Genomic DNA, 23,411 nt, shown 5'->3' with positions numbered 1-23,411 from the left:
TACTAACTGTTGTTATTAAAATTGTCTGTCTCTCACTGGCTACATTCTTCGTTACTTGAGATGCTAGTTGCAAGGAGGGGAAATCTTTGTTGTCCCTGGGGCTTTATCCAGAAACTCACAGCCCATTTGTTTGTGACCTCCCAATCAGTTGCTATGGATGTGGTTGTGACAAAGAGACAACGGGGTCTACTCTAATGAGTTTGGGGTTGTTCCTTTAAAAGAAAACAAAAAAAGCTCATGTAACTCCATAAACTTTCAGTTGAATCAGCAGTTGAAATTGTTATGAGAGAGTAAAGACAAAAAAAAAAAAGGAATGCCTATAATTTTTAAATAAGCACACAGAAATGTTTCCTTAATTATAAAAAAGTTTAAACCCTTATGGGTTATGTTATTATTAAAGTTATAGTACAATAAATTCAAATAGTGAAAAGATCATCTGTACACACTTATTTATAGCTGTGTTATTTGTGAAAGAGGAAAAACTGGAAACAACCTAAGTGTCCAAGTGCTGGAGTTTGGCTAAACAAACTGCTCCACCAAGGTATGAGATATGCTGCCATTGAAAAGGATGACTTGCATGAACACAAAGACACACAAGCTAATAGAAGTCAAAGGAATCAGGACTACAACAGTAAATGCACTGACAATTGTAAAAAAAATATATGTGTTTATACATATGTGAATGGATAAAGATAGGGCAAGGGGGTAATGGAGAGAGTAGCTCATAAGTTGGTATCCTTATTTGTAAGTTTTTATTGCCCATCATTTTGTTTTTTTGTTTTTTAGTGGTGCAATTGGGGTTAAGTGACTTGCCCAGGGTCACACAGCTAGTAAGTGTTAAGTGTCTGAGGCCGATTTGAACTCAGGTACTCCTGACTCCAGGGCCTGTGCTCTATCCACTGCGCCACCTAGCTGCCCCGCCCATCCTTTTGAATGTATCTTCTAATTATTTTCTTGTTCTGCACCTATTTACTTATAATATAGAAAAGAACAGTGGTCAAGCATCCATAAAAAATGTCTCATGGTGCTTTCTCTCTTGGCTTTGAGCAATGTGGAATGTAGTTAAAACTGTTCCAACCTTACACCAATCATAAGCTCTAACCCCACTTTCAAAGCTTATCTCTACTTTCTTTTCTTTTTAAAAAAAATGTTAAAAAGGAAAAGTCGTTTTTTCCTTTCCTGGTTTCCATTAGGGAGGTTCCTTGAACTGTCCCTGGGGATGGGGTGTTTTTCACTGTGGTATGGGGCACAATCATCTCATTAAAGTGAGAGAGTTAGGCTTGCCCACTGGAGGTGACCTTGATTCAAGGCTGGGGAGGCAGTGGAGATTTTGAAGCTTCTCGAACCATTCCATTTCAGGGTGGCGGTCTCATGTTGCTGTGGTGGTAGGGGCAGTATTCGAAAGACAGAGTGCATTGAGGGCATGAGAAAGAGGGTTCTGAAGCTTTCTCCCCTTAACCTTCTGCATCAGCTCCCCACTTCCAGAGGAATTTGCAGATGGGAAGGAAAGGAAAAAACACCCACCCACCCCACCCCCATCCACCCACCCCACCCCCATCCACCCACCACTACTATCCATTGCAGTCTTCTAAGTAGAAGGAAACACATTTTCTGACACTTGTTGATAGAAGTTCTGAGCTTTCCCAACCACTGTTAGCTCTAAGAAACTGGCAGAAGAGTGTGTGTGTGTGGTGTGTGTGTGTGTGTGTGTGTGTGTGTGTGTGTGTGTGTGTGTGTGTGTGTGTGTGTGTCGGGGGCGGTGAGGGAAGAAAAACAATTACTCTTTTCCTCCTACAATGCTCCCAACTCCCAAAGCTTCTTTCTATGCCTTTGGGTTTTGACTCCCTTATTTTGACCCCACGCCCACTCCAACCCCCACCGCCCCTCCACGGACTGGAGAAGTGGAGAGGAGTAGAGTGGGGAGGAGGGGGAGGAGGAGGAGGAGGAGGAGGAGGAAAGGAAGGAGGGAGAGACGAAGGAAAGAGGTTCCCTTCAAGAAGGGGCGTGTGGAGAGAGGAGATTGTGTTTTTTAACAACTTCAGGGAGAAAGGGAAGAAGAAAGAGGAGGGAGGGAGAAAAAGTTTGTTTTCTCACAGAGTCAGCACGAGGCGGAACAAGAGTTAGAAAAAGTGAGGGGGGCGCAGGGGGCAGAGTTGGGGGCGAGGTTTTTAAAAAGTGTATTTCGGAGAGAGGCTCCGGGTGGCCGGAGCTCCCTCGCCGCGCGGCTCGGAGGCTCGCCCGCCCGCCCGCCAGCTCGCCCGCCCGCCGGGGGCATGGACAGCCCCAGCGCCCCGGCCGCTGCCCCCGCCGCCACCTCCGGCGCCTTCGGCATGGACAAGGCTTTCGGGCCGCAGCAGCCCTTGGGCGGCCGCCTCCTGGAGCCGGGGGACTGCGCCCAAGCCAGGAAGAACTTCAGCGTCAGCCACCTCCTGGACCTGGAGGAGGTGGCGGCCGCGGGCAGGAACGGAGGTCGCGAGCCCCGGGCCGATCCCCGGGACGGTAGCCGGGGGCTGCAGGAGCCGTCAGGGGGGAGCAGCGGCAGCGAGGCGGCGCCCCAGGACAGTAAGTGACCCCGGGACTTGGAGGGAGGAAGGGGCTCGGGAGTCGAAGAAGAGAGGGGGATGCTCCCCAGCCGTCGCCTCGCCACCCAAATGAGCTCATTAGGAACCCCCTCAACGTGGGTAGGGGCAGGGGGCGGCAGCTCTCTAATGAGGACCAAGGGAAACCCTTAATTCTAATGAATGCCAGGAGGCTGAGGACGCCCCATCCTGGGCTACATTTCAGCCCTGTATCCCCCATCCCTATCCCCCACGATCCCTTGCCAGTAGGGGTCCCGGGATGGGTGGAAAGGAGACCCCGAGAGTCATTCAGCTATAAGAGCAAGTGTCCTGCCCGATGGACACCCCTCACTTTGTTCACTTTGCCCCCTCCCTAAACCTGGGCTGGTGAGAAGCCAAGGCCTCTGTAGGGAGCTGGAGAGGGATGTCAGAGGATTAGTGGGTGCTAAAGATGAAACAGCAGCGAAAGCAACACCCTGGTGAGCAAAATGAGTCAATCCATGGAAGGGACTTTGCAGATCTAGGCGGAGAAGTTGTGGTGTTTTTTTTTTTTCTTTTTAAGAAAAAAACCAAAACAACATGAAACTTCCTAGACAAGACTGGGGGAGGCAAAGGGAATGTTGGCATGAGGAGAATCTTAGTGGAAAAAGCACTAGACTCTGAGTCTGGAGACCTTAGTTCTGGCTCTGGCTCTGACTCTGACACTTAGCAGTGTGATCTTGAGCAAGTCCCTTGGACTCTCTGATCCTCAGTTTCTTAATTTGTAAAATGGGGATAATAATACTTGCACTATCTACTTTATAGGGTTCTTTTTTACGGAAAATGTCTTTGGACCCATAAAATAAAGGGTTGGCCTAGGTAATCTCTAAGGTCCTTTTTAACACTGAAAGTTCATGATCTTACAGCACTCTATACATGTGGATTGTTTTTATTGTTGCTTCTCAAAGGAGGATGGGGATTATTAACTTTCTTGTGAGTTACTGTTTAGAGCTTCCCCCTCCTTTGACTTTCACTTAAATGATGACTTGTTTATATTTTGGGGTAGGGGACCATTCTGCTTGGGTGTTTAGAAAATTTAGATTTAATCAAATTGTCTTTCTTGAATGTGGGGAAAATAAGTTTCTAGCTAGGAGGACTAGGGAGCAGTTCGGATGGCACATGAAGGAAGATGTAGTCCTGGACCTGGAATCAAGAAGACCTCCATTCTAGTTCTGCTACAGGTGCTTACTAGTAGTGTGGTCCTAGGTAAATCCAGCCTCTTTTAGCCTCAGTTTTCCCATCTGCAAAATGGGAGTAATAATAGTAGCTACTTCCTAGGATTATTGTGAAAGTCAAATGAGATAACATGTGCAAGGTGCTTCGCAAACCTTAAAGCACTATATAAATCCTAGTTATTTGCATTTAGGGACTAGACACTGAAACTCCTTTACTCCCATGGTCCAGACTACTCTTACACATTCCCATGTCCTCTGATACTAGGCTCTAGACACACTTTACACTGGTAGTCACCTCTCTCTTGAAGTTTAGATCTAGCAGAGAAAAGAAGGGGCGGAGAGAGAGTGCAAACTCCTAGAGCTCTCAAAGGTCCCCCATCCCCCTTGGGATTTGTATTCCAAGTTGCTTCCAGGACACCTATTCTCCAGTTGTTAAAGAAGAGGGAAAGGTCCGATCCAAAGGTGTATCAGCACCTCCTCCAGTTGTATAGGGAAATGAAAAGAAACTTGGGAGAAGCAGAGGTAACAGAGTACTTGTAAACACCCTGGAGGTGTGGGGTTCTCTCGTGTGTGCAGAACTTTCTTCTTCAGGGTGCTGCTGCTGATAGGGCCACCTGGTGACTACCCCCTGGATGAATGTGGGAGAGAAGTCACTCACTCCCTTCTCCTATCATTAGCCTCTCCATGTAAAGGCCATGTTCATATTTCACAGCATCATTCCTGCCAGGAAATGAGGACAGCACAGCATCTGTAAAATGACTAATAAGTTCCCCAGTCTGAGCGAAGCCACGACTCTCTAGATCTTCCAGCATCAGACTCCCAGGAGCTTTAGGGGTTTCACGTTGGGTGATGGTTTGGCCTTTTTCCCCCATTTGCTTTGTTTTGTTTTTAGACAGACATGGCCACAGAAAACTGCTGCTTAACCTGCATATAAGGTCAAGCAGGAAGCAGGGATCAAAAAGTGCCTCTGTAATTAATGGCAAAGCTGTGGCCATGCTTAATCTCTCTGTGAAGAGAAAGAACCCCTTTTGGCCAAGTCTTCCTCCCTCCAGAGTACTTTTGGCAGCCAGGTTTGTTATTTCTAATGAATCAAAGGTGAAGCAAACTGTCTCCTTTACCCAGTCTTTCTCTCTCTAGTCAGAGGAAACAACTGGAGAAGTGGCTTTCCATAGAGAGGAAAGGACCTTTTTTTTTTTTCCTCTCTAAGAGGAGCAAAGAAGAGGGAGTTTAGGGAGCCAGACCCTGGAAAGTTTAGATTTAATCAAATTGTCTTCCTGGGATGGCAGGGAGAACATCCCCAGTTAGAGCCAGGCAGAATCGCTAGCTACCCTTCTAGCTGAAAACCCAAGAAATTCCATTGTATTGAAAATGTTCAGGGGAAATAATAATCATAACTAATGTTGATGTAACCCCTACTATGTGCCAAAGCACTTTACATATATTATCTCAAAGAACAAGCTAACCTTTGGGCCAGCTAATCATGAGCACTGGGAGAAAGCAGTGAGGAGTTGATTAAATCAGATAATTTAAATGATGAAATAATCTCTGTAAAGGTCTCCCCAACATCCATGAAGTGCTATGGGACATAGTGGGTGTATCATCATTCATTTATTTGACAAACATTTTTAAAATGCCTCCAGTATGAAAGACAGGTGTGCACGGTGCTGGGAACAGCATCACTTTCCTATGACTTTATTAGGGCTACTAGTGAAATGGGGATGAGATGGGAGGGGATGGAAAAGGATGAAAGACCTGAGGGGGCATGAAAAGAAAAAAAGACAAGGAACTCAAGTGATTTGGGGAGAAAATTATTCTATTCTTAGAAAGTCATGACCAAAAGGACTCCTTGACTGGAAAAAAGGTGGTCATGGCCCCAGTATGCTAGGACACAGAAGAAGAGCACTACTGCTCCTGGCTCAATATTTCCCAGGTGGGGAAGTGGAAGCATTGTTACTCTAGTCAAGCCAAGAGACTGAAGGTCAGGAGAAAGGCCCTGCAAACCACTGACTATCCATGAAACTCTAAGTTTCTGGGCATCTGGGTTACATGAGCACCCGCCAGCCACTTCTCAAGGAGCTCAGCAGCTAAAGTGCCCTGTTCAAATCACACGGGTGGCATCCCCCCAGCAAAGCAAAGATGCTTTTTCCACCTGTCATGTCTTAAATTAGAAGTTTTTGGAGAATAAGAGAGGACTATTGGCCCAAGAATAACTCTCCTTCATGTCTATGCCTCAGTTTCCTTATCTGTAAAAAAGGGAAGTTGAGCTAGATGACCCCTGAGGAATCTTTGAGTTCTGGACTAGAGGTCAGAAAACTACAGCCTCGAGCCAAATCTCACCCGCCCCTGGTTTTTGTACAGCCCACAGGCTAAGAAGGGTGGGTGGGGTTTTTTTTTCATTTTTAAATAAAATTTTATTGTTCTTAAAATATGAAAACCATTCTTAGCTCATAGGCTATACAGAAACCTCAGTCATAGTTTGTGGATCCTTGCTATAGACCATGGGTTCTTAAACTCTTTTTGGGTCATAGACCCTCTGGCATTCTGGTGAAGCCTGTGGACCCCTTCTCAAAGTAATGTTTTTAAGTGCAGAAAACAAAATACCTGGGATTAGAAAGGAAAACAATGGGCTTGAAATAGTTATGAAGTATTTTATAAAAACAAGTTCACAGACCCCTGGTTAAGAACCCCTTCTCTAGGGCTATGATCCTGTAATCCCTACCTCAAAATATGGAAGGGGGAGGCAGTCATTTCTTTCTGTAATTTTAACTTCCTTTTCAGTTCCAGGCTGAGTATACCATTGGCCACTGCTTCCCCTCTTCTGAGACCATTATCTATGACCTGGCAGGTCTTGAATAATATTCAGGATAATATTAAGTTGCCCAGGCAGGCACCAGGCAGCTCTCCAAGATTCGGTTTCCAGCCAGCTTTGGCCACATGTTCTAACTTCCTTCTGGCTCCTTGGCCTTGGAAATGCTCTGCCTACTCCCAAAGGAGTCCAACATGTTTGTAGGTTAGTTCCCCCGAAGCATCAGGGAGCTATTTTCTAGATCTAGAGAAAAAGAGATGCGCGCTCCCTTTAAAAAAAAAAGTGGGGGCAGTGGATAGAGGAGGAGAGAATGGGACATACTAAAAAGTGAGGGAATTGATGTCTTTTCGACAGACCAAGATGGAGAGAGAGACAGAGACAGACAGAGATAGAGAGAGATTCTTCAAACTACAAGGTGGACACAGTTTGTTTCTGGCGGCTGGTTTTCCCAGACACCAGGCATCCCCTTTCAGAGAGATAGCAGGGAAAGGCAGCGGCTTCTTCAGTGAGTCAGAGCAAGCCAGGGGCTCGGATTCCTCCCAAATCAAACGCTGAGGTCTGAGCTGGGGCGTTAAGATATGCCAAGCACGTTGAGAAAATAAACCCTTGGGTTGCTGCCTTCGCAATGAGTTACAACAAAAGAGACCACATTAATAACTGGGCTTTTCTTTAAAAGATTCCCTCCTGTGGGCAGGGCAGAAACTAGTAACATGGATGCTACAAAAATAAAGTCAAGAGTGAAAGGTTAAAACTTTTTGGCTAAAATGGAACTTCCTCTTTCCATTTTTCAATTTTCTGTTGCCTATACTCAAAAAACTCTAGGACTGAAAGTTTGTTCTTTTCACCAGGGTTGTCAGAGATTTGGGAGGGAGGGAAAAACCACAAGCAAACCCCGACCGATTTTCCATTAACTCAGGACATGGTACTCAGTGATTGAAAGAAATGAGAAAATGAAAAGCAGAAGAGCCCATAGACAGTATGAAACTGGTATTTTGACCATGATTGTCGATTTACAAGTTAGGCGTTTCAATACAATCCGCTAGAAAGTGAAAGGAAGTGACAATGAGGAAAAGTCCGACTTGTGCCTAGAGGAAGAAAAGAAAACCCGAAACACCCTTTTGTCTTTTTAATGGATGCTCACACATGACCACTTATTGCCAGGGAACTTCCAACATAACTTTCATTTTAAATTTGGCTTTTTTTTTTTTTTTTTGGCAGAGGGGACAGAATCTGCCCTGCTTCTGCTAGAGGTTACCAGCTCCAAGGGTAGGAGAAGTAAGAATTTGGAGAGAGGGTAGAAGGGGTGATTGGTCAGGAGACAAAATAATATACACTACTGATCTGGAGCACTTTACATTTTTTTAAACTTAATGCTTTAAATTTAACATTTAATGCTTTTGAAAATTTTTTACATCACACTCATTTCTTCATAAAGACCCCCCTTTCCTTACTCCAGATTGAAGACTCTGTTGTAACAAATAAAAATAAAGCTAAGAGCCCAATCCAGTGAGGACTTCTGACAGTGTAGAAAACACTGCGCCACTAGTACCCCTGCTATGAGGAAGAAGGCATGATTCATAATCTACTCTCTAGGACCATCATTGGTTTTTCAATTTCTTAAAGTGCAGGTTCCTTTTAACTTATGCTTTTAGTATGTATCTGAATCTCTGATTTTACAATCCCTGGAGGACAAAAGGCCATGTACCCCCACCAGAAAGATCTAAAAAAAAAAAAAAAAAACAGTGCTGTCAGAGGCTCCAGTGGTTTTAAAGATCTAGTGTAGGGTAGATATTCTTAACCTTTCTGTTGACAAACATCCTCAGTGTTTTTGAATACTTAGAAAGCTAGGAGTCTGATGTATGAGTGTTTGAGATTTTTCAGTGATGGAACACAAGGGATATGAAACATAAATGCCACCCCCCCAACATTGCCAGAGTAGCAGTGGGCAACTGACCCATCCAGGGCAGCCCTACACCGATTTACTGGGATAAACAGGCAGCACCACCACTGGCTTCACCAGTCTGCTTTTTTGGTAGCTCACTTAGCCTCATGTTTGCGGATGGCTTCTGTGTAATGCTAACTCATTAGCTGGAAGGGTGTTTTCTATTTTATTTTTTTAATATATTGCAGCTTAGATGCAGCATCTGGTTTTCAGTGTGATCTTGCCTCCCAACACAATTTAACACTTGAGTGAAGCTAACAAGCACCCCATAGAAACTGGGAGTCATGGTGCTCCATGCTCAGCTTGTGCCATAGACACCATCCCAGGAAATCATTTGGGTCAGCTGAACCTCAAAAAATCACTGTGTTGCAATTATAGGAACTCAACTATTTGAATGTATCCATGTCATCTTTGGTCCATGTTTCTTTGCCACAGGCTGATTATATATGACAGAGAGGGACCTTGCAAGGGATTGACACCCAGTCTAGGGATTTAAAAATTGATGTTAAGTGAAGGGGGAATATATGTATTTGAAGTGGGGTGGAGAGAGAAGGAGTTTTGTCTGGGAGTTTAGATGACTGAATTTATAAATGCTAGCTGCAGTGGGGTTTTAAAAAATCAATTCTGTTTTGATGCAAACAATTTAATGCTTAACCAAGTGGCCCAAGGTGATTTTGCAGATTTCCTAGTGGATCTCCATTCTTGACTGCCTTTATAACACGAGCTGGTTTTGAATGAAGCAAGACAGCAAATATTTACTGAGTTACCTACTGTGTGTCCATTCCTGTGTCAGCCACTGTGTCATTATGAAAAGGGATTCTACTGGATATGGAAACAGTTGCAGAGTTCCTTGGTTACTAAGCCACAAAAATATGGAAAAGATACCTGTTCTGCCTTACTATGGAGGGATGTAAGCTCCTTGGAGGCTTTTGTTTTTGTCTTTGTTACTTCTGATCCTAGCACAATGACCTTGTAATGCATCATAGGTGCTTAGTAGGTGTTGAGTTGAATTGAATAGACGTCCACTGTTGAAACTGGATGCAGTACAAAAAACACAATGTATCACCAAGAGATGCATTGTAACATAGAGACTAGATGTTCCACGGAGTTTTGGAATAGAAAGCCCTCAGAGCAAATAGGGAAAGAAAGCTTCAGGATGTGACTCTTGAGATGAGTTTGGATTGAATGGAAGAAAAGGGAGTCCAAGGCAGAATCAGGAAGAAACATGGCTTGGAGGAGGATGAGCACAAGGGGCAGTAAAGAAACTGTTGTAGAGTAGAGGGTTTGTTAAAAGAAATTAGAGCCATAATAATAGGAAGAATAGCGCTCATTCATGGAGGGCTTTTACTATTAGGTTCATAGAAATTTGGACTTGCTCTGGTAGGCCATTAGGAAGAGCCCATTTCACACACACACACAAAAAAAGTTATTTTCATAACTTATTTAGGGGCAGTTAGGTGGTGCAGTGAATAGAGCACCGGCCCTGGAATCAGGAGGACCTGAGTTCAAATCCGACCTCAGACACTTGATACTTACTAGCTATATGACCTTGGGCAAGTCACTTAACCCCAATTGCCTCACACACAAAAAAAAGTTATGTTCATAAGGAAATGCCCATTTCAGAGGGAGAGAGATGCACTAGTTCTCAATAAATATTGTCGTGTTCTACCTAGAGCTGCCCATTTTCAAAGGGACACTTAAAAAGCCAGGTAAGACCTAGAAGGAGGCAACGAGGATGACCAGACAAAATCATATCATTCAAGGATCACTTGAAGAAACAAGGGGTGGACTTGGAGAAGATGATGACCTTGAATGGGTCATACTAGATTTTATCTATTTGAAAGAATGTCAGCTAGAAGGATCAGATTTATTCAGCTTGTCCCTTGACAGAAGAAAAAGGCCACTAAGTGGAATTGAGTTCCTTGTCATTAGTGGTCTTTAACAGGAAGCTAGATGATCACTTGCTAGGGATATTAGAGAATGGATTGGGCTAGACTAGATAGATGACCTGCAAGAACTAGGAATGAATTCCAACATGATAGAATGGAAAGGTAGGTAGATAAGTGCCTTTTCATTCTATCATGGGTAGAGTGCTAGACTTGGAGCAAGGAAGACCTAAGTTCAAATCCAGCCTCAGGCATTTACTAGCTGTGTGATGCTAGGCAAGTCACTTAACCTCTTTCTGCCTCAGTTTCCTCATCTGCAAAATGGGACTAGTAAGAGTTTCTGCCTTCCAAGATTGTGAGGATAAAATGAGATATTCGTAAAAGCACCTTGCAAAACTTAAAGTGATATATAAGTGCTAGGTATTATTAGTATGGAAAGAATGTTGGCTCCAGAGGACCAGGGTTTAAATATCAGCTTTTCCCCTTACTACCTTGTGACCTTGAACAAGTCATTGCAACTAATCTGGATCTCAGTTTCTTCATCTGTAAAATGAGGGGATTGGATTTACTGACCTCTAAGTTCTCTTCTATGGCTAAATCAATCTAACATCATTTTTATCTTTGGATCCCTAGTACCTGGCACATAGTAGGTGCTTAACAAATGTTTGTGAATTGATTGATCCCTTCCTTTCCATTCTCATAATCCATGGACTGTTATATTCCCCCTGCTAGAGCTATAGCCAAGCAAGTTTCCCATACTTATAGTCTTGGTAGGACTTGATATGGAGGCACCTTGGTTCTATCAGTCAGACTGAAGCTGAGGGTATGACTTTTCCTCCATCTTGGTACCCTTGTTGTATCTACCTTGTACATAGCTAACTCTAGTTTGGAAACTTCAAGTGGGTAACAGTAGAGCAATAGCAGAGGGAAAAATGAGATCTCCAAACCCGGATATCTAGCAGGTCCAGTCCCTGTATTGAACTCCCTGGATAATGCTGGGCAAGTAGCTTCATCCCCTAATTCTCAGTTTTCAAAGCTATAAAGCAAGATACCTGAACTAAATACTCTCCATAATCCCTTTCAGCCCCAATGTTTTATTTTTTTATTTTTTTTTTTTTAGTGAGGCAATTGGGGTTGAGTGACTTGCCCAGGGTCACACAGCCAGTAAGTGTTAAGTGTCTGAGGCCAGATTTGAACTCAGGTATTCCTGACTCCAGGGCCAGTGCTCTATCCACTGTGCCACCTAGCTGCCCCTGCCCCAATGTTTTATGATTCTATTCTGCCCTAGTCACTCTCTTGTCCTCCTCTTGTGTGGAATGTAAGGTTCCCCCCCCACACACACAAACACACATACACACACTTTTAACATGTAAACTCCTTGAGAGCAGGGATCATTTCAATGTTTTGTATCTCCAGTCCCCAGCACAGTGCTTAACACACAAAAACCACTCAGTAAATGCTTGGTTGATTGGTTGTAATTATACTAGATTTTCTCAAGAAGAAAATTACCCAGACATCTTTCCCTTCCCTTCCCTGAAGTTCTTGGAGTTAAAGATACAGAATACTAGAATCTCTGAGCTGAAAGGATCTGCAGAGAATCTATCCCTTATCTTACTAAGAATCCTTTCTTGGGGGATCACCACATGGATAAACTTAGAGAGAACACTCAAAGAACAGAGATAGGATAAATACTAATAATGAGTAGATGAGATTACCTGTTTGTATTAGGTAGGGGCCAAGGGTCAAGTGCCTTTTGTGAGGTGGTGAGTAGGGGAGGGCTGGGGGAGTTTCCTGTTTAGACAACGTGGTTGGAGAAAGTCGTCCACTTCTCTTTTGGTGAAGGCCCTATGGGAGGAGGTAGAAGAGAAGGAAGGGGAAGGAGAGAGGGTTTGGTAAGCTAGGGAAGGGAAAATGTGACATTGAGTATGACTTGTAAGCCCAGCAATTTCAGCGGAAAAGAGATCAAAGAACTCCATGTAGAAGTCACAGGGGAATGGAACCCAGCCCTATTGGTCTCATAAAGAACAGAAGAGTGGACTGAAAACAGAAGGCACTCAGAATAATTCATAGGTATATCCCTTAGTTAAGAGTTTTGAGGGCAGGATGGGTCAGGGCAGGCTTTGGCTTGAACCAGAGGTCACTGACTATAAAAAACTGCTGGAAAAAAAAATCTCTTTAAATGATATTGGCTCATTTGAATTTCAATCAGTGCTTCATGGCTCCAATTTAGGAAGTCAGACTTGAAGAGGTTTTTGTGAATCCATCTCCTGGCCTGGGTGTCAGGTTTGAGTCTGCAGGGGCGATGCACGACGCCACTCGTTCTCCTGCCTTTTTGCTCTTGCCTCCTCTAAACTCTTTCTTTCCTTCTCCACACATCTGGGAAACCTTCAGCTCCCACCCCAAGGCAGAGGGGCCATTGTGTGGCAGGGCATAGTCCACACAGGGACTTTTACGGGGAATGGTATCTTTTATTGGTGTCCTAAAATGAAACAGGCCCAGGACGTTTGTATTCCAGCCCCTCTTTATTGCCAGCTCTCTCTGTTCCCAGCTGTACATGGGATGGGCAGCTGGAACTTTCCTGGTCTGGGCCAACAAGTTTATTGTCAACACTGAAGAAAAAAACCCCACCAAATTATATACATACAGTCACTCCCCCACCCCCACATACATATATACATACATCTACATCTCAGTTACTGAGCCCCTTTTAAGGAAGACTCGAGAACTGGGCTCTAATCTGCCTTGATAAGCTAGAGGAAAAGGGAATAAAAGGGATCTTCCTGACTCTAGAGGAAAACACAGGACAGAGAACATGTAACTCAAGAGGTAAGGAATGGGAGGACTTTCAAAGGAGGCCCATTTCTTCATTATGAGAAAAGTATCATGTTCTAGAATCAGAAAATCGGGGTTCAATTCCCAGCCCTGGCAGTCACTAGTTCTGTGTGCTTCTCAGGGTTTCATTTTTTCTATCTGTAAAATGGGAACGATGATATTTGAATGCCCGACTTCACAGGATTGCCATAAGGAAAACACTTTGTAAACCATAAAACAGTATTAGAGGAGCAGCTAGATGGCGTAGTGGATAAAGCACCGGCCCTGGAGTCAGGAGTACCTGAGTTCAAATCCGGCCTCAGACACTAAACACTTACTAGCTGTGTGACCCTGGGCAAGTCACTTAACCCCAATTGCCTCACCAAAAAAACAAACAAACAAAAAAACAGTATTAGAAAGATGAGTCAATTATGCAAGACTTAAACATCTTAGCTTTCCCTCATTTCCTTTGTGTGGTCATTTACCTCAATTTGCCCATCTGGAAATGGACATTTTACAGGTTTCTACTACTCCTCAGAAGTTTGGAAGATATCAAATAAACTGGTGGTATTGAAAAACATGGGTGGTTTTGGGATAAGAGAGACCTAGATGGCTAGATTAAATACAGAATAATGGGGGCCAGCCAACACTGTGGAGAGGGCTCTGAATTTCCAGGATCTCAATTTTTCCAGGATGTCTAAGTGTCTGGGATGAAGATGAGAAAATAGACCAGGTCACTGGAAAGTGTAACTAAGTCACCAAAGAATAGAAACTGAAGTGGTTGGGAGGGAAAAATATGAGATGGAGAAGATTTATCCTGTTAACCCTTACTGTGTCCTGATTTCTCTAGCCTCAAGCTGAGGCTCACTGTGGGAGCTGGGCTTCATTGTTAAGCTGGGCACGTGCATCCATCTGTACCATCAGGATAGGCCTTTGCCTTTAGCATACAGACTATTTCCATCTCTGCTACTTACTCCCCCTTCCCACAAGGGATGGACCAACTGACCTTCCTCACAGTCTTCTCCCTCTCTCTAGCCTTGGCATCTAGTCCTTCCCCTCAGAGGACAAACACCAGGGGCTATAGCTTTTCCCACTGCATTCTCCTCGTAACTGCTGACCAAGAATTCCATTTCTGTCTTTCTCCTCTCCCTTCCCACTTCTCTTGTGCTTGCTCAGACATTTACTCGCCATAGATGGAGTTATTAAAAATGACATTTAACCAGAGCTAAAATTACAATGCAAATGGTTGCAAACATCAAAATCAAAGCCGGACCCGCCAAGCACAATTGGCAGAGACGCTCTCTCCACCAGAGCTGTGCAATAGTCTCTCATATAAAACCTTCTGTAGAACGCTGAGGTCTTGAAAGCTAGTGCACCTCCTTTCATTAGACTAACAAATAACGTGTAACAGAAAACATCTGTTAACAACAGCCCTTAATGTTCTCAAGATGATAAAGTAGAAGGGTAATTTTAGCCAGCAGGCCGTGGTCTGATGCCATTTCGGGCTGCAGTTACTCCTGGCATCCCTGGCGGGAGGTTGAGAGCCCTTTGGGAAAAGCCTGTCCTCCCCAGGGAAGCCACTTTCATAGGTATCCCAGGTTCCCCTGGAGTATTGGCCCCTCTATGCAACATGTGGGCAGGAACCCCCCTCAGTTCCTTTCCCAAGATTCATTCTTTCAACAAAAATCTATTAACCACCTACTAAGTGTATAGAATGAAATTCAATGGGCTAGGTACTGAAAAGAAGGCAGAGAAATAGAAAATGTCATTGTTATTCCTGCTTTCCCTTCCCCCAAGGAGCTTTTAACCTCATAAACAGAGATAAGACAGTATATGTGAGTAGGCACCAGTGGACTTTTAGAAAGCTGCCTCTTCCAGGTCAGTCCTGGGTCACCTTGAAGGGTGATGTTAATACAGGTTCCCTGAATCGTTGAAAGCCAACAACAAAAAGATGTCCCATTCAAAAGAAAAGGGCATTTGAGGCATTCTTTTTTTTTAATAGACTTGATCTGAATTTTCCGCTTACAAGCACCCCCAAATAATAGAAGGCCAAGAAATGTAAGGAAGCACAATTATCCAAAAAAGAAAGCATCCACAACTAATTTTATGGGCAGTGAGGCCACAGGGGATTTTGAGTGCAGATGTTCTCATAGGCCAGGCGCCTCCCGTTCTATCCTCCCTCCCACCCTCATCACAGGGATTCCTCATACAGACATATAGCAAGAAGGCCCGTTTCTCAAGGGCGAATGGAACAAAAGCAGCCCGAAAGAACTCACACAAAAGTCTTGTGGTTCCCCCAATTTGAAGCTCCAGAATCCTAGGGAATTCGAGTCATGCCTCTCAATCTTGACTGAACCCCAGCCTCTGGGATGGGATTTATCTGACTCTTGATCTCAGGTAGGGGCAAAATCTGCTTGATGAGAATCCCTGCAGCGTGGTAGAGCCTGGAAGAAAGACAAATTTGTCATTTTGTCCAGCTGCCACCTGACGAAACCCCATACGTGGGAATTCCTATCTACCTCATCAGCAGCAGATTTCAGCCTGGGGTCTGGCTGGTCTGCTGATTGCCCTGCTGCTGAGCTCCAGGTTCAAAAGCCCAGTGGTTCTCAGGCTACAAATAGAACAGTCAGTCCCTTGACAATGTGTTGTGGGGATCCCCAGCTTTGCCTCTTTGCTCACCTAGAAAGCTGAGCATCTCAGTCAGTGGGTCCATGCCCGGTGAATGTGTGTGTAAGGCAATGCACCTGTGAGGCCCCTAGAAAAAGGGACACAGCAAAAAAAAAAAAAAAAAAAAAAGATGGGCCCTAGATCTGGCTTTCTATCTAGGGGAAGAGTGGGGGTGGGGAGCAGGAGAAAGCAAAGCCTTCAGGAATATAATATTTCTAAGAGACATAATGTTTTCATTTGAGAGACCCAAGCATCTCCCTGCAGAGCTCTGAGCCCAGCCTCCATGGCCCTCGGCTAGGGCATCAGAACCTGAAAGGGAAATTACTAGAGACAAGAAGTAAAAACGGACCGATCCAGTTTCACTGAGAAGGAAAAAGAAGAGAAAAAAGATCTAACCAACAGCAGAAAACAAATTCACTGTTTAAAGAAAACGATTTCTGTTTCAATTCATCCAAGTACATTAGGGACAGCAGAACTAATGGAAGAGGGGGAAGGATTTTTTTTTTTTCAAAGACTCTTTCCCTCCTCTTTAAAGAAAGGCCTTTAGAGTCATGGACACAACTGTGATGGAAGAGCTACTCTCTGCATCTCCTGTCCAGGGTTGGGTTTCTAAAGTATGCTGGGCCGACTCTTAGGAAGTACCATCAATGCAACTCTACCACAGGAGGTGGTGTTCTATTTTTTTTTAAACCAGCTGTAGGGAAGCTCTTATTGTAGCATGGGCCATGTTATTTTATTTTGATTTCCATGTTGCTGTTTTAGAGGGCCACAGTTGCCTCTGGCTGCTTGCTTGGCTGCTCTAGCCTCCTAGAGGGGAAGGTTGTAAATTCCTGACCAGCTGTTGTTACCTGGGCTCTTGGATTGAGGGCATGTCTACACCACTGGAATTCTTTGTGCTTTAAAACTGACCCACTCTGGAGCCAAAATCATATTGGAGCCTCATTAAAAGGGCCACAGTCTAACTCTAACACATGGCAGAAGGCCAACTTGGTTCACTGGCAGTCCAACTAATTCACCTAATTATTTTTCCCCAATAAGCACAGTCAATTCAGAGTCCTACAAAACTAGGAACAGGTGTTCCTCCCCCCACATGTGGACCCGCCACACTTTATCTCTCTGGTTCACTTAGTGGACAACTCATGAGATCCTCTATGAGTCTCTGTCTCTGTCTCTGTCTCTGTCTCTGTTTCTTTTAAATCAAAAGCTAGATTAAAGTGCCCAATGTAAATAGAAGAAGCCATGTCATTCAAGGATCAGATCATTGGACTGAGAGTCAGGAGCTGAGTTTTCTCAATCTGATTCTTCTTTCTTGTTGACCTTGGGCCTATCAGTTTCTCCATCTGTGGACAGCTATCCAGTCTGGAAAGTTTGGGGAAGAAAGAGGAAGAAACTATCTCCACTGATCATCAATTTAGAGCTGAAAGAGGTGTTAAGAGATTATCTGATCTCACCCCCTCATTTAATAGTGGAGGAAACTGGGGTCCAGGGACCTTCAATGATTTACTGTAGGTCATCCAGATAGCTTATAAACATCACAGGCTGGATTTCGGCCGGGTCATCTGAATCTAGAGCCTTTCCACTACATTATACCTAGAGGATCAAGACATCTAAAGGGCAGAAAACACTAAGGTGAAAGCTCTTTTCATTTAGCATCCAAGAGATGCTGATGCATATTTTCAGCATGTTTTTTTCATCACTTTACCTCACCATTCTCCCCAGTACCAATTGGGACATGGATAGATTTTAATTTAGGATTATCTGTCCCATTTCACAGATGGAGAAAATGAGAGGCAAAGAGATTTATCCAAGGCCATTCAAAAAGCAGAACTAGAACTAGAATTCAGGCAGGGGCCTCCTGGCTGTCATTGTCTATAATCTGCCCCTACTACAAGTGGCTACTCCTGGCTTCACATTTACATGGGGGCGGGGATAATAATTTGCTTTATTTTTAAAGGAGGGGAATAGAAGGAAAGCTATAGGAAACAAGAAAAGTAGGGTAGCACAGTCGAAAAGCATTGGCTTGGTAGTGAGAAGACCAGGGTTCGGATCCCATCTCTGGTGCTTATTATTTCCATGATCTCAGGCAGGCCACTTTCTGTCTATGGGCCTCAGCAGCCTTATCTCTAAAAGGAAGGGGTTGGACTAGCTGGTCTAAGAAGTCCCTACCAAGTCTAAATCTATGGTTGTATGAGCCTGTGCTTTGTCTGCTTTCACTAACGGGCTCCATGTAGGACTCCTTTATGCCAAGCCCTGGACTATATAAAGTTCCCCCTGAACGTATGGACCTTTGCTAGAACCTAAGACAATTATATTTCAACCTTTCTCTAAAAAAAAAAATTGGAATCACAGAATCTCCCAATGGAAAGGAGCCTTAGTCAGAATGTATGTACTTAGACTTAGACCTGAAGAGAAATTTCTTCTACTGAGTATCTAACAAATGGCCAACCAGATTTTGTTTGAAGACTGCCCCCCCCCTCCTCCAGCAAAGGGGAACTCACTTCCTCCCAAGGTTGCCAATTCCACTTTGAGGCAGCTCTAATTGTTAGAAAGTTTTTCCTTATGTCCTGAATCTATGCTAGCCTCTTTGCAACTTCTATCCATTGTTCTTAGCCACCCCCCTTCTCTCCAACGCCACAGCCCAGCAGAGGTGTCCTAATCTTCCACGTGTCAATTGTTCAGGTATTGGGAGACAGCTCTCATACCCCCATCCCAGTCTTCTCTTCTCCAGCCTATATATCTTCAGGTCCCTTAGCTCAGGGGTTCCTCACTGGCCTAGATCTTAGAGATTCTCTGTTATCCCAATTGCCTTCTTTGGATGCTCTCCAGTTTTATCAATTTCCTAAAAGGAGGCACTATTCCTTAGGGAAAACACTTCAATCCAAAGAATGGCAGCCGGATTTTATTCTGGATGGCATGAATTGCAAACATGTATAATTGCATGACAAATACCTTCTATAAAAAAACACAACACTGCTGCCTATTTATATACCGCAGTGACTGTGCTTGAGGTTAACTAATTTAATTCGAAGATTAATTACCATGTCTTTTAGATCTCTAGATAAGGCAGTTCAGGAAGACTGAAAGAAATAGATCCTATTTCTGTGATTCCATGGGTAGAAATCATGGACTGGGGGTTGTCTGTCCCCTTAAAGAAGTACTCGCTGTTCTGGTAAATCTAAAAACACACACACACCCTCACAGTGGGACATGGGAAGAAACCATTCTATAGCATCTCCAGGGAGTGTTTGCAATTAGGGAAACCATTTCAAAAATGATCTTGATGCAGAGATTGATAGGGGATCCCAGGCAGCTGGTATGACACACAGATGTGTCCTCTGTCTAATCAGGAAGACCAAGATGGACTTAGAAGAGCTGATGTTTAAGGGGTGGCCACCAAAACTCTTAAAAAGGGCCTCTGTAATAAAGCTAACCCTAGAATATGTGGAGTTAAGTATTTTGGGTTTTGTTTGTTTTTGTTTTTGTGGGGCAATGAGAGTTAAGTGACTTGCCCAGCGTCACACAGCTAGTGACTTGAACTCAGATCCACCTGAATCCAGGGCCGATGCTTTATCCACTGTGCCACCCTGGAGTTAAGTATTAAAGGCAAATTCAGGGAGCACCAAACTTCTATTAGATTTTTTTTTCTCTTTCCTTTAAGTATCATTTTTTTTCCTGAGGCATACCAGTCGGTGGTCCAACTCTTTGCTCCTTGAACCCTCCTGCCCCTAAAAATAACAACCACCACAAAGAATAACACCAGAACCAGATGGAAAATATAAGAAATAGTGAAGCAGAGATTATAGCATCCAAATGGAGACCTGCTCATAGTGAGTTGGAACAGAAACAGCCTAAGTTCAGAACCCTTCTGACCCAGAGCTGTTATTTGGCACTCTCAGCTACAAAATGGGGAGAATAATTAATCAATCAATCCACAACGATCTGTTAATTGTCTATGCTCTGGGTATTTTATTAGATTCTGGGGATATAAGACTAAAGTGAAGCAGATCCTGCCCTCAAAGAGTTTATATTCTTTGGGAGAGACATGTGCTTATAGAAATAGATACAGAACAGCCACAAAGAGCTCACCCATCCTAGCAGGCATTGGAGCACTAGCAGCTGTCAGGCTTCATTTTGAAGGTGGGACTTGAGTTGAACTTCAAAGGAAATTAGGGGTTGCCAGAAACAGAATGGGTGGGGAGTGGGCTCTAGGCACAGGGGAGATGGGCGGAAATGGAGTGCTTCTTATGAGACAGTAGGCAGGTCCAATTGACTGGTCTAAAGAGTACATAAAGGGGAGTAGTATGTCATATGTCCGTGAAGGTAGTTTGGGGCCAGGGTCTTAAGGTTCCAGGTTAGCCAGAAGGTGATGGTATAAGTTCACCAGAAGCATTTGCTACATCACAGAATCTTAAAGTTGGAGGCAATTTTACACGTCTAGTCATCCAGTCTGCTGTCCAGTGAGTACCCCTACAGTGTTGGGACCATTTGGGGGATGGTAGAAGACAAGAACAAAGCCACAGTTACAGAAAAGACAACCCCATTCCCAATTGCTCCCTTCAGAGTACTCTGGAGCATGGGTTTCTGGGGATTCTAAATAAATGTCTATTTCCTTCAAGATGAGCAGTCTTGGATAGTGTGGTCTCTGGGGAGGCTGCAGGTAAGGGATTGATTCCAGGTAGTTATGTTTTAAAGGTACACAGGCCAGGGGAATATGGTTGGGATTATGTATTGCAAATGGGAAGTTTTGTGTTTTTTCTGTTGGGAAAAGGGGAAATCAGGTATAAACACAAAAGAAAGTTTTCCAGGCTCAGAGAGGAAGGGCCAGAGCTTTGGTTACAATCACCCCTTGTGGGAGTCTCAAACAAGAACCTTGGGGGATTGTCTTAAAATACTGATAGGTGTTGGGGAAGAAGTCATTCCAAATTCCTATTACTTCTTTTTTTTATTTGTAATAAAGTATTTTATTTTTTTCCCATTACATGTAAAGATAGTTCTCAACTTCTGTTTTCTTTTAATTCTTTGGGGTATGGATCTTATATTGGTATTGCTGGGTCAAAGGGTGTCTTCACTGTTTTTTGATAAAACAAGTGGAAACAGGGGCAGCTAGGTGGCGCAGTGGATAGATTACTGGCCCTGGAGTCAGGAGGACCTGAGTTCAAATCCGACCTCAGACACTTAACACTTGCTACCTGTGTAACCCTAGGCAAGTCACTTAACCATAATTGCCTCACCAAAAAATAAATAAACAAACAAACAAACAAATGGAAACAAACATACCCAGCCATCTGATGGGGGGGGGGGGGGAAGGAACTCTGATAAAGAGAAGGTTGCTCTCCACTGCCCACTGGTCCCTGTAAACTATCTCTCTCTCTCTCTCTCTCTCTCTCTCTCTCTCTCTCTCTGTCTCTCTCTCTGTCTCTCTCTGTCTATCTCTCTCTCTCTGTCTCTCTCTGTCTATCTGTCTCTCTCTGTCTCTGTCTCTGTCTCTCTCTGTCTCTGTCTCTCTCTCTCTCTCTCTCTGTCTCTCTCAAACGCTCTCCCAGTCCAGGTCAAATCACAAGTCCATAAATAGCCCTTCCAACCTTCCATAAGAAAAATAAATTTAGGAAATTGAGCAGCCAATTCTTTATAATGATTCTTGATTCTCTTAAGGTTCCAGCAGGCTTCAAGTCATTGTGTAATGAAGAAGCAAGTTTGGGAAACCCTACGGGAAAGGGATCTCTACTGTATCTATCTGAGTGAGAGCAAAGAAAGGTTCCACTGATCTTTTTCCCCTTTAAGTTTTCCATGGTACCTAAAATTCCTGTACCTTTGGATTAAGGCACTATCCACCAAAGACAGTTGTTCACATGAAACTTTATCATTGACACATTTGTATGGATTAATTTATTAGATTCTGTATATAGTTTATTATTCTTGTAGTTCTATATATAGTTTATGAGGATTCTCTATAAATTAGACATGGTGAGCAAAATAAAAAAGGAAAGTGGCAACTTCAGAAAAAAATCAGCAGACTTTACAAGTTTGCCACAGGAAAGGAGGGTAGATACCCATGTTAGTATCAATGGCTGGTGGATAGCAGAAGAAGATTGCTTTTTGAGAAGAGAGAATCTCAACTTTTATTGACACAGCAAGGGAAGTGCTCTCTTAGCAAGGGACAAGAGATCATGAAAATAGAAGGTAAAACTTCCATCCACCTTTGTCATCATCCCTCTGGTGGGACGCAAGTAAAGGCAGCAGGTCAGCAAGTAAGGACAATTGGTCCACAAGAGAGCTGAAAATCCCCTGAGAAAATCTCAGGGCAAAAGGAGATGGTCCTGGGTAGTTCTTTCCTTTCCCTCATATTCAGCTAAACTGCTCTTAGCCCTGTAAGATCCTTTCCAGTTCTAGGAGCAGGGGTTTGGGTTTAAGAGACACAAGGCTGTCAAGCAGGTGCCTGTTGTCTCTGAACCCAAAGGCAATTAGAAACAGGACTCTCTGGTTCCTATTAGGGATGAGTTATACACACCCATCCTGCTCTCCCTGGACTCCCCAGCTATCCCTGGGCCTCTCCTGACCTCTGACTCCCTTACCTTCTGGCTGAAAAATGAATTCTCCTACTCCAGGAATAGGTTGTACAGCTGTGAAGAAGCCTTTATAATAATGCCAGACCCTCTATTTCTCCCTGCCATCCCTGAAAAATACAAAAACCAAAAAAACTTCCCAGTGTTTTGTTTTGTTTTAGCGCACTGTAAGATTCATTCTGGACAAACATGCAGAATTCTCTTAAAACCAAAGGTCCAAGCAAAGGCAGCCACTCCCCTTGTCGAAACCAAATTAGATGTGAATTAAGCAAATGAAGTGCCACTCAGTGGAGGTTCATTTCCATATTTAATTGGCTGTTATTATAGAGATGACTTTGCTTCACAGGAAAAGATATGCAATTAAAATCTGTGTAGGCAGCCAAGGTGAATTTCTAAGGGCATAGCAGAGTGAGAGATCAAAAAGGTGAATCTGAGAGAGGGGTGAGAGTGACGAAAGGCAGTTAACATTGGTTATTCAAATTATTTAGGCAAGTCGACTTGCATTTACTAAGCACCTACTATGTGTCAGGCGCTATGCTAAGTGCTAGAGATCCAAAGAAAGGCAAAAACCAAACCCTGCTCTCAAGGAGCTGGCAGCATAAGGAGGGAGACAATGTGTAAACAGCTAAACGCAAACAAAACGTATACAGGATAAGTTCTGGGATGATCAACAGAGGGAAAGCACGTTATTTATTACAGGGGATCAAGGAAGGCTTCTTGTAGAAGGAAGCCAGGATGCAGAAACGAAGAGGGAGAAAATGGCAAGTATGGGGGACAGCCAGTGAAAATGCCTGGAGCCAGAGACAGAGTGTCTTGGTCAAGGAAGAACCAGGAGGCTAGTAAGGCTGCAGCACAGAATGTGTACTGAGCAGGGGGGTCAAGAAGGCTGGAAAGATGGGAGGGGTACTGGGAATGAAGGGCTTTAAAAGCAAACAGGATTTAATAAACTCACGCAGCCCTACAT

General features: G+C 43.8%; 1 protein-coding gene across 1 annotated transcript in view; it reads left to right on the top strand.

The window, feature by feature from the left end:
• Positions 1 to 2,273: 2,273 nt before the first annotated feature.
• Positions 2,274 to 23,411, top strand: part of PRRX2 (paired related homeobox 2) — a 68,952-nt gene continuing 47,814 nt past the window's right edge. Inside the window, exon 1 of the mRNA XM_043987102.1 lies at positions 2,274 to 2,562. Coding sequence (XP_043843037.1) covers positions 2,274 to 2,562 — 289 coding nt within the window. The remainder of the gene's footprint in view (positions 2,563 to 23,411) is intronic.

This window comes from Dromiciops gliroides, chromosome 2 (assembly GCF_019393635.1).
Source record: "Dromiciops gliroides isolate mDroGli1 chromosome 2, mDroGli1.pri, whole genome shotgun sequence".
NCBI classification, from domain to species: domain Eukaryota; kingdom Metazoa; phylum Chordata; class Mammalia; order Microbiotheria; family Microbiotheriidae; genus Dromiciops; species Dromiciops gliroides.
The sequence above is the reverse complement of the archived record's forward strand: the minus strand, read 5'-3'. Positions and strand labels throughout refer to the sequence as shown.